At 43.1% G+C, this 14,305-nt stretch overlaps 1 protein-coding gene across 1 annotated transcript in view; it reads left to right on the top strand.

The window, feature by feature from the left end:
• Window positions 1-14,305, top strand: part of stk10 (serine/threonine kinase 10) — a 99,665-nt gene that overhangs the window by 54,310 nt on the left and 31,050 nt on the right. Inside the window, exons 5-7 of the mRNA XM_056284548.1 lie at window positions 3,548-3,620; window positions 5,813-6,007; window positions 9,371-9,452. Of these exons, the coding sequence (XP_056140523.1) occupies window positions 3,548-3,620; window positions 5,813-6,007; window positions 9,371-9,452 (350 nt within the window). The remainder of the gene's footprint in view (window positions 1-3,547; window positions 3,621-5,812; window positions 6,008-9,370; window positions 9,453-14,305) is intronic.

Here is a 14,305-nt window from a genome sequence, read left to right as displayed (position 1 = left end):
AGTTATACACATCAAGGGATTTCTGCAGGTTTCACGGCTTTTCTGACATTGCATGGATAAGGGCTTGGATCTAGCCAAATGACCAGTATAATTTATTTCAAAAATTTCAAAAGCATAGCTCACTAGGCATGTTAACACTATGTTGGGCTTTAATAGATACAGTACGTGAGTATAGAAGGGAGAGGATTATCTTGTTTATGTAGGTTTTTTTAAATTGACTGTTAGGGGGAAAGGTCCTTACAGTGAATGCAGTATAAATAAGTGAAATCCCAAAATAGTAAGTTTGTGATCTCTAAAGTGAAACAGGTTTACACATAACTTCATTCATTGTCTTTACCTGCTTAATCCGACTCCAAACGTAAAAGGGCCGAAGTCTAACCTAGTGGGCAGGCAGACGTCATGGACAAACCTGCAGCCCATCTTAGTGGAACACACACACACACACACACACACACACACACACACACACACACACACACACACACACACACACACACACACACACACACACACACACACACACACACACAAGTGTAAATCTATGGCCAGTTCAGAGTCTCAAAATCCAAAATAACTTAAAATTCATGTCTTTAGCATGTCAACCCACGTTCACACAGCGAGAGCTTACAAACACAGAGCAAATGGTGGGAACTGAACTCAGCCTCTCCCTGTAAGACAACAGTGTGTGTTAGGGTTAATACTCCTGTCTGTGCCCCTCACCAAGGCATAGCAAAAAGAACTGTAGCTGGTCTCTGGGCGCTACACGGAGGCTGTCCACTGCTCCTAGCTACACAGTTAGAATGGGTTAAATGCCAAGGGTGAATTTCCCCACGGGGATTGATAAAGTACATCTTCCATCTTCTTCAGTGTCAAAGGCATAAATTAGGGTTACTTAAAGTAAAAATGTTTGAGTGCAAAATAATTGTTTTTCTTTATTGCACGTTTAAATGCATGCTTTAAACTGAGCATATTTTACTGTACTATAAGTATGTATATAATATATTTTGGCTTCATAAAAAGTGCTACTTTTTTGTGCATTTTATCACAATTTATTTTTTTCCCAGGCACTGTGCTCATTGATTTTGAACAGCCCCTTCTCTTTCCAAGCCTTTTCTGATGCCTCACATACTGAGACACCACAGAGAAACTTAAACACAGGGAGCCGCCTCTCCTAACTCATTTAGCCATGACACTGGGCCATTTAAAGCTCCCACAGTTATCTAACTACAACATGATTTGCTTCAAGGCGGCGGTTCACAGTTCCTGAGCTGAGCTCAACATATCGGGCCATAGCAACAACAAATTCAATAGCAATGCTGATAACAGGTTATCCAAAGGAGTTGAATCAAGTGCAACTGGACTAGGTATATATCCGTGAAGACGTTTCGCCTCTCATCCAAGAGGCTTCCTCAGTTCGCGCCTTTCTGGCTAGACCAAGCTAGTCTGACTGGCTGGTGATGAGTCTCAGAATTTATCCTCTAGTAGTCGTTGTCAGAGCTATTGATATGCGTGGCTCTTTGTGTCCCGATGTTTAACAACGCCCGTTGCTGATTCAACTCCTTTGGATAACCATGACCTGGATGAATGAGAACATTCACAGACCTGATAACAGGTTGCATTTTTTTTTGTCAACCTTTCATTCCTTTTTTCAACTTTTTATTCTTGTTTTTCAACTTTTCCAAATTAATTAGCTTATTGCAAATGATTCCTGGGATCAGATTTATGAAGATCCTCAAAGTTGAAATGTTGGTTTATATCAGTTCAACTTATTCAACAAACCATCTCAAAAAAAACCATATTTTTTGCTTTAATGTGGCAAATATGGTCAGGAACAGTAGCAAAAAAATCTCTTGTATCAATGTTCTGGCCTTTGTGCTTCAGTTATAGGAATGTGATGACTGACACCGGAAGGATACTTCCTAAACGTAATTAAATAAGAGCCTGTTTGTTCTGTTTGATTAGATTTCTACTCGGAATGAAACATAACAAATCTCAATTGTGAGTTTAGTACAGTTAGGCTGTTTAAGAAAGTCACTGTAATTGAAGGCTTTTGGGATTACAGTCGGTACATAACCTATGGCCTCTTTTGCATTTCTCTCTGAAAAGACCTTGATGGTCCTCTGATTTCATGCCAGATGTCCAGGTGCATCGTGAGGCCGCCAGCCTAAATGTAGTGCAGGATGTTTACACGATATGGGAATGCATCTTTGGTCAAACACATGGAAATGAAGCTACTTTGCAGAACTTTTTGTTCTTGCTGCTTCCTTGAGCAAGCATTAGAAAGTAATGCTAAACACGGTGACCTTTTGTTGCAGAAGAATCTCCCTCATGTATTGTTGCATTAATTACAAAGAAACCATTTTCTAGCAATTAACTATTGTGAATATTTTATAGAAATTTGTACTTCGTAAATGTACTTCTCACCTTGGGGTCAAACGTTTCTTGTCCCTGGCAATGTTGTCCTGTCAGCTTGCCCCGGAAAATTACCTTGTGTGTTACTGTCCATCATGTGTGTGGACTTAAAAATCTCTGCATCAAAATGTGAAGTCTTGTCATGTTCTCTGTAGGGTGAATGATTCTCCTTCATATTAGTCCTACACCAGTCATACTCTCACTATCAGTGACAGTAAGGGCATTGGGTATTGCCCCTTGAACTCCAGGTCGAATATGGGGCATTAGTTAGGGGCAGGCTAAGCTAACTGCTAGCCCATGCAGACCGGCAGTTCCGACAGTCATCCTGGCATTCACTCTCTTGGACAGTGATTTTTTTTTTGTGGATATGTTGGATATATGTGTTTTGGAGTTTTTTTTGTAGTCGGGTTATTTGTGTTCTTGTAGTTTGGATGCATTTTTATCTTTGTGTTGCACTCCTGTGGGCTGGGGAAAACAATATTTAGTTTCATTTCATGTGCACAGGTACATGGAAAGAAATGACAAATAAATGTTCCTGATTCCTGATTATAAAGTTTGCCTTTTCAATACAGTTTTGTTTTTGCAAAGGCCCAGCCTGCAGGAGACCGAATTAGTGCTAGATGTTTGACCGGGAAGACATTTGGATCCTAGTACATCAAAACTACCCTGACGGTCACTAAGCTCCCTCATTTAAATGACCATGCTGGGTTTTGTTTGAAACAGCTGATGTGAAGTCTGAAGAATGAGTCACATTCAAGGGTTCTTCCAAACACTTAAGGGCTGGCACTATCTCTGTTATGACAGAGAGGGGTGTTCAGCCAAATTAAAAAAAAAACAGAAACATCCCTATATGCCCAGGTTCACACTGGGGAACCAGGACAGCTTGTTTGGGAATACAGGGTTTAAGTCATAAATTCAACAAGTTGACTTTGCATCGCTCTCTCTATGTCTCTGCCCATGGTGTCATGACAGCTTTACGTGTTAAAGTGATCTCTCTCCACACCATTAGAGAAGAAAGATGAGGAAGAGGGATTGTAAACTGTTGTCAATCATTCTGTCTCAGGAAGAAATATCTGTGGAATGTCTTTGAACTTTCCCAAGCATGTTCTTATCCAGTCTCTCTTTTTCCCTGTAGCTGATTTTGGAGTGTCTGCGAAAAACAACAAAACTCTACAACGAAGAGATTCTTTCATTGGAACACCATACTGGTGGGTATGCACAGGGCACATGACAACACCAGCTAATGAAAACTCTTACTCAGATTGGGGCTTGTTAACAATAGATGCAATACAAATGCTGTTAAAGAATATACCAACTGGGGTGTCCGAGTGGCATGGCGGTCTATTCCATTGCCTACCAACATGGGGGATCACCAGTTCGAATCCCTGTGTTACCTTCGGCTTGTTTGGGCATCCCTAAAGACCCAATTGGCTGTGTCTGCGTGTGGGAAGCCGGATATTGGGTATGTGTTCTGGTCGCTGCACTAGTGCCTCTGGTTGGTGGGGACGCCTGTTCAGGGGGAGGGAGAACTGGGGGGAGTAGCATGATCCTCCCGCGTGCTACGTCCCCCTGGTGAAACTCCTCACTGTCAGGTGAAAAGAAGCGGCTGGCAACGCCACATGTATCAGAGGAGGCATGTGGTAGTCTGCAGCCCTCCCCGGATCGGCAGAGGGGGTGGAGCAGTGACTGGGAAGGCTCTGAAGAGTGGGGTAATTGGCCAGATACAATTGGGGAGAAAAAAAAAGAAGAATATACCTACTGCTGCCAATGTGCACAGCTCCCCGTAGTTTACCCCACACATACACAATTTAAAGAGCTGGCTTAAAGGCCACATTGGTGTGGCCCTGACCCTTGTTTCATTGCTCTCGTTCTTCCATCAATGTGGCTGGGCACAGTTAACCATTGACCAGAGCACATTATCAAATCAGCCAGGAAAACCCTCACAGTACATAAAAAAAAAAAAAAAAAAAAACTTAACGCAGCCCTTTCGTTGCACAATACCAAATAGTTTCAACTTCAAAGAGTATTTGTTTGCGCTGATCAGGAAAGTTATTTAAGATGCAGGAGTAAATCATTGATTAACATGTCACTTCTTAAGTAAATCCAGACACTCAGATTGAGTGCCTTTGTGATATGAAAACAACTACTTTGCAAATTATCAGCAAACATGAGCTCACTTGAGTGAGAAGTGTGCTCAGTGTTGACATGATGTAAATAGTAACGAGTGTGGAAAACTCAGTTTGCATTAGTCATCAGCTTGTCACAAGCTGTTATCAGATAAGATATAAAACTGTTTGAAAACTGAGATAGGACAAACACCATAAACTGCAAAGCCATCTTGAGGCAACTTTCGCTTCATAGTTAGAATATTTCTTTTGAAAGCTATTTTTCAAAGTTTTCCCATTGTTGTCATTGAAGCCTTTGGAACATTATTATTTTTTCACGTTATTCATGTGTTGTGTGATTGGTCTTGGTCTCTATTGGGGCCAAGAACACAATAATTCACATTCATTTTCTGAGCTATCACAGTTTTATACACCTGGGCACAACTTTTGCGATTATAATAATTTTGCGGGGTTTTGAATTTGATTTATTTGATTTACAAGAGATTTCTCTCCAAATGCCTGAATAACCTTAGTTATTTAGATCAGATCAATTAGGGGGAATGGTGGCACCCACTAATTGCAACAAAATTAGATTTTTTTTGTTTTCAACACTGTTGAAAAACAGTGTTGCACTGTGTTTTAACTCTCTACACCACATTTTTTGTTAGGCCTCTGGCTACATGGGCTGTGCTGTCTGTGGCCCATAATGAAACAAATTCTGATTTGTTTTGGTTTTGTTTCACTTTTTATTGTTAGCATTCTACTTTTTTCTTTTTTTAAAAGGTTTATGATGCTTTACTATGCTCTGATATTGTCATCCAACAATTGTGTGCCTTCTTATTTTATCATATCTGTATTTATTTAAAACCATTTTAATTAGGACTCAGTGTACATTATATTTCACATATGAAGGTGATACTCACCCATTCTGCCTGAATAAGAAGTTCCTCTGCATAACAGGGACCCCATGGAGAGGGAGACTGTTATGCCCAAGGAAACGCCAACATGGCAGATGGTTGCTGTCACACAGGCTTGATGGTGCAGACTTGATTTTTAAAGGGCTGCACCTATACTTTTACTGCTCTCAACCTGATCATTATGAACTCCTCTGCCTAAAAGCTGAACCTTCTGATTTGTGTGTGTGTGTGTGTGTGTGTGTGTGTGTGTGTGTGTGTGTGTGTGTGTGTGTGTGCGTGCGTGCGTGCGTGCGTGCGTGCGTGCGTGCGTGCGTGCGTGCGTGCGTGCGTGCGTGCGTGCGCACACACATACATGCATGTGTACGCCTGGGTGTCTAGGATGGCTCCTGAGGTGGTGATGTGTGAGACAATGAAGGATGCCCCGTACGACTACAAGGCCGATCTCTGGTCTCTGGGGATCACCCTGATCGAGCTGGCCCAGATTGAGCCTCCGCACCATGAGCTCAACCCCATGAGGGTCCTGCTGAAGATAGCCAAGTCAGAGCCCCCTACCCTTGACCAGCCAAACAAATGGTGAGAGCTGTGTTTAAAATGTGGCCAATATCAGACTGAAGGCACAGTTCAGGTCAAAGAACCTGGCTGTATTGTCAAGGGAGCAGGTGGGGGCAGGGTGGGGATTAAAACCTTGGAATTTGAATCATTGGAAGTATAATAGTATAGTATAGGATAATCCATTTCTCGTTGATTTCAGGGTGGAATTTTACAGGTGCATTCAGCACATGGTCATAGCTTTGTCATGATTTTACTTTGTAAGTCCTTTTTAAGAAATGATCAAATGTTAAGGGCTGCTGTATACTTGCACGGAAGAGCTTTTCCGAACGCGGAAAGTAGTTTTACAGCGTTATCTGATGGTCAGATTGGTAGGGGGATCTGCACCTGAATTTATTGTAACTTTGCCAAACCAGCATTTCTAATCTATGCCCACTTTCTGCATTGATTGGCCAGGTGTGAAAATGGGTGAGGTCTCAAATGGCCTGCAAATTCTATCTGTTCATTCGTCACACAATTCCTTAAGCAACTATGTTGACTGCTCACCATTCGCCATTAACAGCTTCATGAACAAACTCTACTGTTTGTGGCGTGATTACAAAGACTTCCTTTTTATAATTTCACCCCTCTCTAAGGTTTGACAGATTCTCATCCCATCTTTGACTTTAGGTATGATTGACTTTGCTGCGGGCGGCACGGTGGTGCAGTGGTTAGCACAGTCACCTCACAGCAAGAAGGTCCTGGGTTCGAGCCCTGGGGGTAGTCCGACCTTGGGAGTCGTCCCGGGTCGTCCTCTGTGTGGAGTTTGCATGTTCTCCCCATGTCTGCATGGATTTCCTTTGGGAAGTGAAAAAAAAAATCAATACAGCTCAGTATTGCAATATTTTTTTCCACAATATTTTATTGATTTTACAGCCCTTTGTATCCATCCATCCATCCATTATCTTAACCGCTTATCCTGCTCTCAGGGTCGCGGGGATGCTGGAGCCTATTGCAGCAGTCATTGGGCGGCAGGTGGGGGGACACCCTGGACAGGTCGCCAGGCCATCACAGGGCCGTATCGATACATTCAAAAATTATTCATGTATTAAACATTTAAAATGTGTTTAAATATCCCTCAAATTCCTGTGATCAAATAGCCTACGACCTCCGTTCCTGTAGATGTCTCTGTGGGCTAGTAGTAGGCTAGTTGCTTCCTGGCACTATTTCAGAGGCAAGCATGGTGGGAAAATATTAGAGCAGCGCCTTTGTCTTTCAAAGCTGACGTTTGGGTGCACTTGGGTTTCAAAGACAAAACAGGGAGTAACGATTTGGATAAAACTGGTGCTGTTTGCAAGCTTTGTCGTACTACGATGAAATATTCAGGGAACACAACCAACTTACGATCTCACTTAAGAACACCACGCAGATAAAATAGCACTGCAGTAACCTCATCCAGAACCTGTGGACCCAAGGCAAACTACACTGGATAGTAACACCTACAAGTTTCCATCCACCTCAGCTCATGCACAGAAGATTACAGAGTCGGTGGGGCTTTTTATTTGTAAAGATTTGTGCTCTTATAGCGTAGTTGAAAACCCCGGCTTCAAACATATGTTAAACACTATGGAGCCGCGCTATGTGATCCCAACTCACTGACACATGATGGTTATAGCAGTGCCCAGGCTTTACGAAGAGGTGAAGAAAACTGTTAAAACATCTCTTACCTCAGGGTCCGTGGTAGTGTAGCGGCTTTGTGTCGATGCAGTTGCCCACTGGGGACTGGGGTTCACGCCCCGGTCTCGTCAGACCTGACTATGGCCGGATTCGATAAAGCAGCAATAATTGGCAACGCTGTCTTCGGGAGGGGGGCAGAGTCGGCTTGTGTTCGTCACATGAATGTGTGTCTGTGTGTGTCGGAAAAAGCAGTGGTTCGGCCTGGAGTCACCTTCCTTCGAGACTACCGGCCGGAGAGATGCAGTTGGCGAACGCATGCAGTACGAGGGTTGGTGTTTGAATTAGAATAGGGAGCGATTGGCCACTAAATTGGGAGAAAAATTGAAAAATCAGAAATAAATTTAGAGAAAAAAAAGAACATCTCTTACCTCTGCAGAGAATGGCGCTGACGTGTGACAGATGGCCATCAAGAGCCACCGAATTGTATGTTACGATTACGTCCCACCATGATGTTATGGCATCTACATTTCAGTTCAGGATGTTCAGTGACACAGTGTGCACTGTGCAATGCAGAGATACCATTCTAATAAATTGGGATAGAAATTTTGAATTAAATAGTTTTGACTCAATTTGTCCGCTGAGTTATCAAAATATAATGTGATATTGTGATATAAATATTAGATTGCTCAGGTGGTACACAAGTTGTATTTTCAGCTATATTTTTTAAATTTTCAGTAACTTGTGTAGAGCATTGCAATGTATCGCAATATGTTTCGTATCGCGATGTATCGTGATACAATTGTGTCGTGACCCATGTATCATGATACATGGGTCATCATAGTATCGTGAGGTCCTCGCCACTACCCAGCCCTAGGTTTCCTCTGGGTGCTCCGGTTTCCTCCCACAGTTCAAAGACATGTTGGTCAGGTGAATTGGCCATGGTAAACTGTCCCTAGGTGTGAATGTGTGTGTGTGTGTGTGTGTGTGTGTGTGTGTGTGTGTGTGTGTGTGTGTGTGTGTGTGTGTGTGTGTGTGTGTGTGTGTGTGTGTGTGTGTGTGTGTGTGTGTGTGTGTGTGTCGGCCTTGTGATGGACAGGCGGCCTGTACAGAGTGTCTCCCCACCTGCCGCCCAATGACTGCTGGGATAGGCTCCAGCATCCCGTGACCCTGATTGGGATAAGCGGCTTTGATATTGGATGGATGACTTTGCTGCCCAGTGTGGTCGGGATGATGAGTCATGGAAACTAGTTCGTTTGAGGCGTGTAGAACACTTTTACATCCCCACACACATCAGTTGGAAACTAGATGCTATATCTCAGTTTCTCTTCTACAGCCATATTCCATTTTGGCTGTTCCAGGCCTATAATCATAACTCAGTGAAGACAATGCTTTTGCCAACTTAATGCTTTTTAAGTGGCTTATTCGCTCACTTTGATTTGTAAGCGTTGCATTCCTCTGCAGAACGTATAGCACAGTGGATAAGGTGGAAATATCAGTGCCTGGTGCTGCATACAGTGCTCACTCATCAAGGGTGCTGAAAGCTTTATTATAAAGTAATATGGCTGTGCTTTAAAACTATTAATAACCTCAAGGAGCTGGTCAGCCAACTGGAGCAACCTCACATTCCTGGAAACAGTCCTGCCCTTTATTTTCCGTGCCCTGACATTATCTAAGGAATATCTTCCCGCCCTCTTTGTTTTGATTAATGTCTTTTCCCTGTATTCACTTTAGGTCACGGGACTTTAATGATTTCCTGAAGAAAGCGTTGGATAAAAACCCGGAGAGCCGACCGACTGCGACACAACTCTTGGAGGTACCCCCCCCCCCCGACACAATGTGGCTGCAACCACATAAATATCATACAACTCTGTGCGTTTGATGCATGATGGTGCATTGTCCTTCTCGGCGAGTCCTTATCTGACCCACACACACATTTATACACACACCTTATCTGTACATCTTCTATTTTAAGAGATGAATGGAATGGTTTACTACAGGAAAATGGGTGTTGGGGTGTGGGGGGCCTGGTAGTGTGGAAGGAAGGGAAGGAGAGAGGGGTAGAAAATAAATATTTGGTAAGGCCATGCGTAGAAAAGTAAATAGACTAATATAGAAGTGTGTGGGAGTGTGTTGGCAAGGGAAGGAGTGAGCTGGTGAATTGAGAAAGAAGGTAAAAGACCAAAGATAAAGAACCAAGGATGAAAGGGAAGGTCATTGTTAGAAGTCCGTTCCAATAATCACTATTCAATAATTTTGTTAAGCCACGTCTCTAAGGGAACATTTGTCAATACAAAGTTATCTCTAGTGAAAATTACCAATAAGTCCTCTGGAGCATTTCCATTTCTTTTTTTATTGATACTAGTGGGCCATCGGGCCACTATATACTCGGCTCGACTAAAATAATATGAAATATGTGTTTTCATACAGTGACTTGCTGGCAAATGCTAAGATGAGGCTAGTTCCAGCTTCTCTCAATGTCTCTAAAATGCTTAGGTACTGTACAGCTTTTTGTGTTTCCTAAGGGAAGGTGTGACCAGTAATACGGGGATTGGCTTCTCAAATTCCTTAAACTCCCCTTTTAAAGTTAGGGGCAGCAAAGGGAGAGAGGGAAGAAGAAGAAAAAAAAACAAGTTAACAGGGTGTGGATGAGAGGGGAAGAGAGCAGCATCTATTAAAATTCAAGAGCCACAGTTTCCTGCCTGCGTCCCACAGCTGAGAGAATGCCAGCTATTTACATTCCTGCTCTCAGCCAATTGCATGTCTGGATTGGTCTGAACTCACCACCTCTGGCCAATTAGAGAGAGGGCGAGATGACTATCTTAGACCAAGGCCTTCTGGGAATCCTGCATGCACACTACTGTGGAGGGGGGTGGGGTGGGACGGGATGGGTGCGGTCTAAATTTTGGTGCCGTGCTGGAGGTTTCAGATGTTTATCCTGCCTGCTGCCTCTAACGCCTGTCAGATGGCATTTAGATAACTTACAACTGATGGAAATGAATCCACCTGACTTATCGCCATCATCACATGGAAGTCAACAGCTGTTAGTACGATTTACTGTACACGGCTCTCAGTGTATGTCATGTGTAGAGTTTGAACAAGGACTCATTAAGTCGTTGTTGAGCATCCTGCGATGCTCAACTTGAAAGTAAATATGTCTCTCAGAAGGAAAGTTAGGCAGAGTGCTGGATCACACGATGCATAGTAAATTGTGTTGGTGGATGTACTGTACTATGTGTAGAGAAAGTGTGTGTGTGTGTGTGTGTGTGTGTGTGTGTGTGTGTGTGTGTGTGTGTGTGTGTGTGTGTGTATGTGTGTGTGACTGTTAGGGGGAAGAAATAAAAAGAAGGTAGATCAAGTCTTTGAACTCTCTCTCTCTCTCTCTCTCTCTCTCTCTCTCTCTCTCTCTCTCTCTCTCTCTCTCTCTCTCTCTCTCTCTCTCTCTCTCTCTCTCTCTCTCTCTCTCTCTCTCTCTCTCTCTCTCTCTCTCTCTCTCTCTCTCTCTCTCTCTCTCTCTCTCTCTCTCTCTCTCTGTCTGTCTGTCTTTCTCTGTCTCTCCCTCCCTCCCTCCCCATGCATTTTGCATTTATGGAATGTTGTAAACATGTAAACACCATGACATGACACAGCTCCAGTCACTGTGGCAGACCATCTGGACTGACTTGTAGTCATTATCCAGTGTATAACTACCCATCCCACAGCATTTTCCAGGGATAAGATTTGTCTGAGGTTCTTGACCACATAATTCCCATTTATGTGTGATGGAAGGGCACCATTGTCCTACCTTTTTCCTGTTTTTGATTGTATTCCAGGTCATGGTATTGGAATGCCTGTTTGTAGGGTAACAGCCGATCGTAGGACCATGTAAGACACAATAGGGCCGTCAAAACTGACCAAAAATAACATTCCATTATTCCTTAAAAAGAAAAAAAAAACCCAAAATAGGTTTGAACCGTTTGGATATCTATTTTTGTGCATTGTGTCCATAAGAGGGCAAACCAATACAAGGAGAGATGCATAACTACTTGTATAGGTATATTTATTTCAATGTAAACATGTCTTTTAAAAGATCTACATACCTACACACTACAAAATAAACACATAAAATAATGTCCTATACGTAAAACTTGATTTAAAGACTCTCTCGCTCTCTCTCATTCTTTCTCATTGTCTTTCTCTATCATTCTCTCTATCAGTCTCTCTCTCTCAAGGTAACACTAAATCGAGATCATATGAATGATTCATAATTGATGTTATTTGATAGCCTAATTTTTATACAGGTTAGGTAACATTCATACCGGTTCAAATAAACAATTATAGTATTTTGCCATGTACTGTCCAAAGACATGTAGGTCAGGTGAATCGGCCTTACTAAATTGTCCCTAGGGGTGTGTGTGTTAGTGTGTGGGAGGGGGGGCTGTGATGGCCTGGCAGCCTGTCCATGGTGTCTCCCTGCCTGCCGCCCAGTGACTGCTGGGATAGGCTCCAGCATCCCCGCGACCCTGAGAGCAGGATAAGCGGTTTGGATAATTGATGGATGACCAAAATCCGAAGTATTTCCAAACGGGGCTTTTTAGATTGCTCAGAGTGCAGATCACCCTCTCTGTGGCCGAGTTGGGTTGTGAACTCTCTGCCATCTTTACCACATGGTTGTTGTTGAATTATACTCTCATTTCAGCTTGACCTACATTTCATTTTCAATCAATGTAAATCAAAGTCTGCTGTGACTCCTGTCTGTCATTCAGTGCAATGGTCCAGGCCCACGCGAGAACTTGCGAGGCAGACAGCCATTAGTGCTGCTTTTTGTTTTTTAGTCTAATATTAATTTTCACAATCAAATGTCGATTTTTTTTTTACAATTCGATTATATAAACAAATTTAGAATATTCGTACACACACACACACACACACACACACACACACACACACACACACACACACTTCATTGTTAAGCAGGTAACCCAGTCTTCCTGCTTCTCTCCTCTCCTTCTCTTCTTCTGCTCTGGACCCTTTATGGTTCACATTTAACCATTTCACATCTTGTTGCCAGATCCAAGATCCAAATTGGCCAAACTTACTTGTTTCGAAAGCACCATCAACATCAGAGAACGGCTCTGAGCTCTACTGAGCCCTACCCAATTTAGAAATGGCAGTGAAATACCTAAACTAAATCCAGCATGCTGCTGTACTTCTGTCAGCCCTTTTCGCTTTGATTGGCCACTGTGAAACTAGATGTAGCTTGAGCAAACTTGGTCTGAGCTCAACTGTAGTAGAAAGCAGTTTGAAGTTAAAACAGCAGACCTGGGCTACTGTAGGTACTTTAATGTTTGCTGAAGGGAGTGTAGTAATGATACATTTTTCACTGCCAATGCCAATTTGGAGTACTCAAGGTTTTAGACCTGGTGTTGGCCAGTTCAGTAAGGAGAATTCAAATTGAGTCTAGATGCTGGTGGTGGTTGAGACTCTGTAGGTGGATAGCCTGGATGGCACTGTTGCCTCACAGCAAGAAGGTCCTGGGTTTGAACCCCAGGCCATCCCAGGTCCTTTCTGTGTGGAGTTTGCATGTTCTCCCGGTGTCTGCGTGGGTTTCCTCCGGGTGCTCCGGTTTCCTCCCACCATCAAAAAGGCATGCATGTTAGGGTTAATACTCCTGTCTGTACCCCTGACCAAGGCAATGGGAAGAAGAACTGGAGTTGGTCCTCCGGCGCTGCAGCTGCCCACTGCTACTATACAATAAGATGGGTTAAATGCAGAGAACACATTTCATTGTAACCTGTACACTGACAAAAAATAAAGCGGCTTTCTTCTTTCAAATGAAGGCTTTATTTAGGCGGTGGTAGGGGCGGAGGTGGGTTGCACTGCGTAGGGTTCTGCAAATGGAGAATGACAGACTAGCGACGACCTTTAAATTTCGGCATGCAACGGCTGATTAGTTTGTGAAGGGCGAGGAGAAAGGTGATTGGTTAGCTGTGATGAAGCACAGAATTGGTGAAAGAGACGTAGAGATTTGACAGCATGAGAGATTGACAGTGTGGGAAAGCAGAAGTGATGGAAAGCGAAGTGGTGGTGATGCTTGAAATTTGTGGATGAATGTGATGGAGCGAGAAAGTGGAAAGAGCATGATAAAAGCTGTGGCACTAATGAACTCAGACATCTCCTCAGTCCGATGAGACTGGTGTGCTGCCACCATTGGGCACGTGCAATGTTTACTCACATGTCACTTTAAGCCACTTTATATCTGTCCACCACTGCTTTATTTCATTTTTAGAGATATGTTTTTGCACCTCATAAGTTTTAATTTATTGCTAACTTGTCCCGGGGAGAGCAGGAACAGGACAGCAGAGACAGGCTGGGATAAAGCAAGGCCTTAAGAAACAAAGGTACTTACAGAAACTGAGGAAATGGGTACAAAATAACAAGGAAGGCATGAAGCACCCGGCCAACATGCGCTAACAAAGGTAACGCTTCTTTATAATCCGACAATGAGATGGGGCAACCAGGGGGAATATATACTGCTGGGGAACCAATCAGGGAATGGGGGACAGGTGAGCAAAGCAGGGGCAGGAACAGGCGGCAAAACCGGTGAGCCTTCACAATAAAACATGAAACAAAAACTAACATGACATAACTCTATTGTATTTTACATTATACTGCTTATATCTTGCACTT

The sequence above is a fragment of the Lampris incognitus genome, chromosome 8 (assembly GCF_029633865.1).
Source record: "Lampris incognitus isolate fLamInc1 chromosome 8, fLamInc1.hap2, whole genome shotgun sequence".
Taxonomy (NCBI): domain Eukaryota; kingdom Metazoa; phylum Chordata; class Actinopteri; order Lampriformes; family Lampridae; genus Lampris; species Lampris incognitus.
Note: the sequence above shows the minus strand (reverse complement) of the source record. Positions and strands in the feature narration are given on the sequence as shown.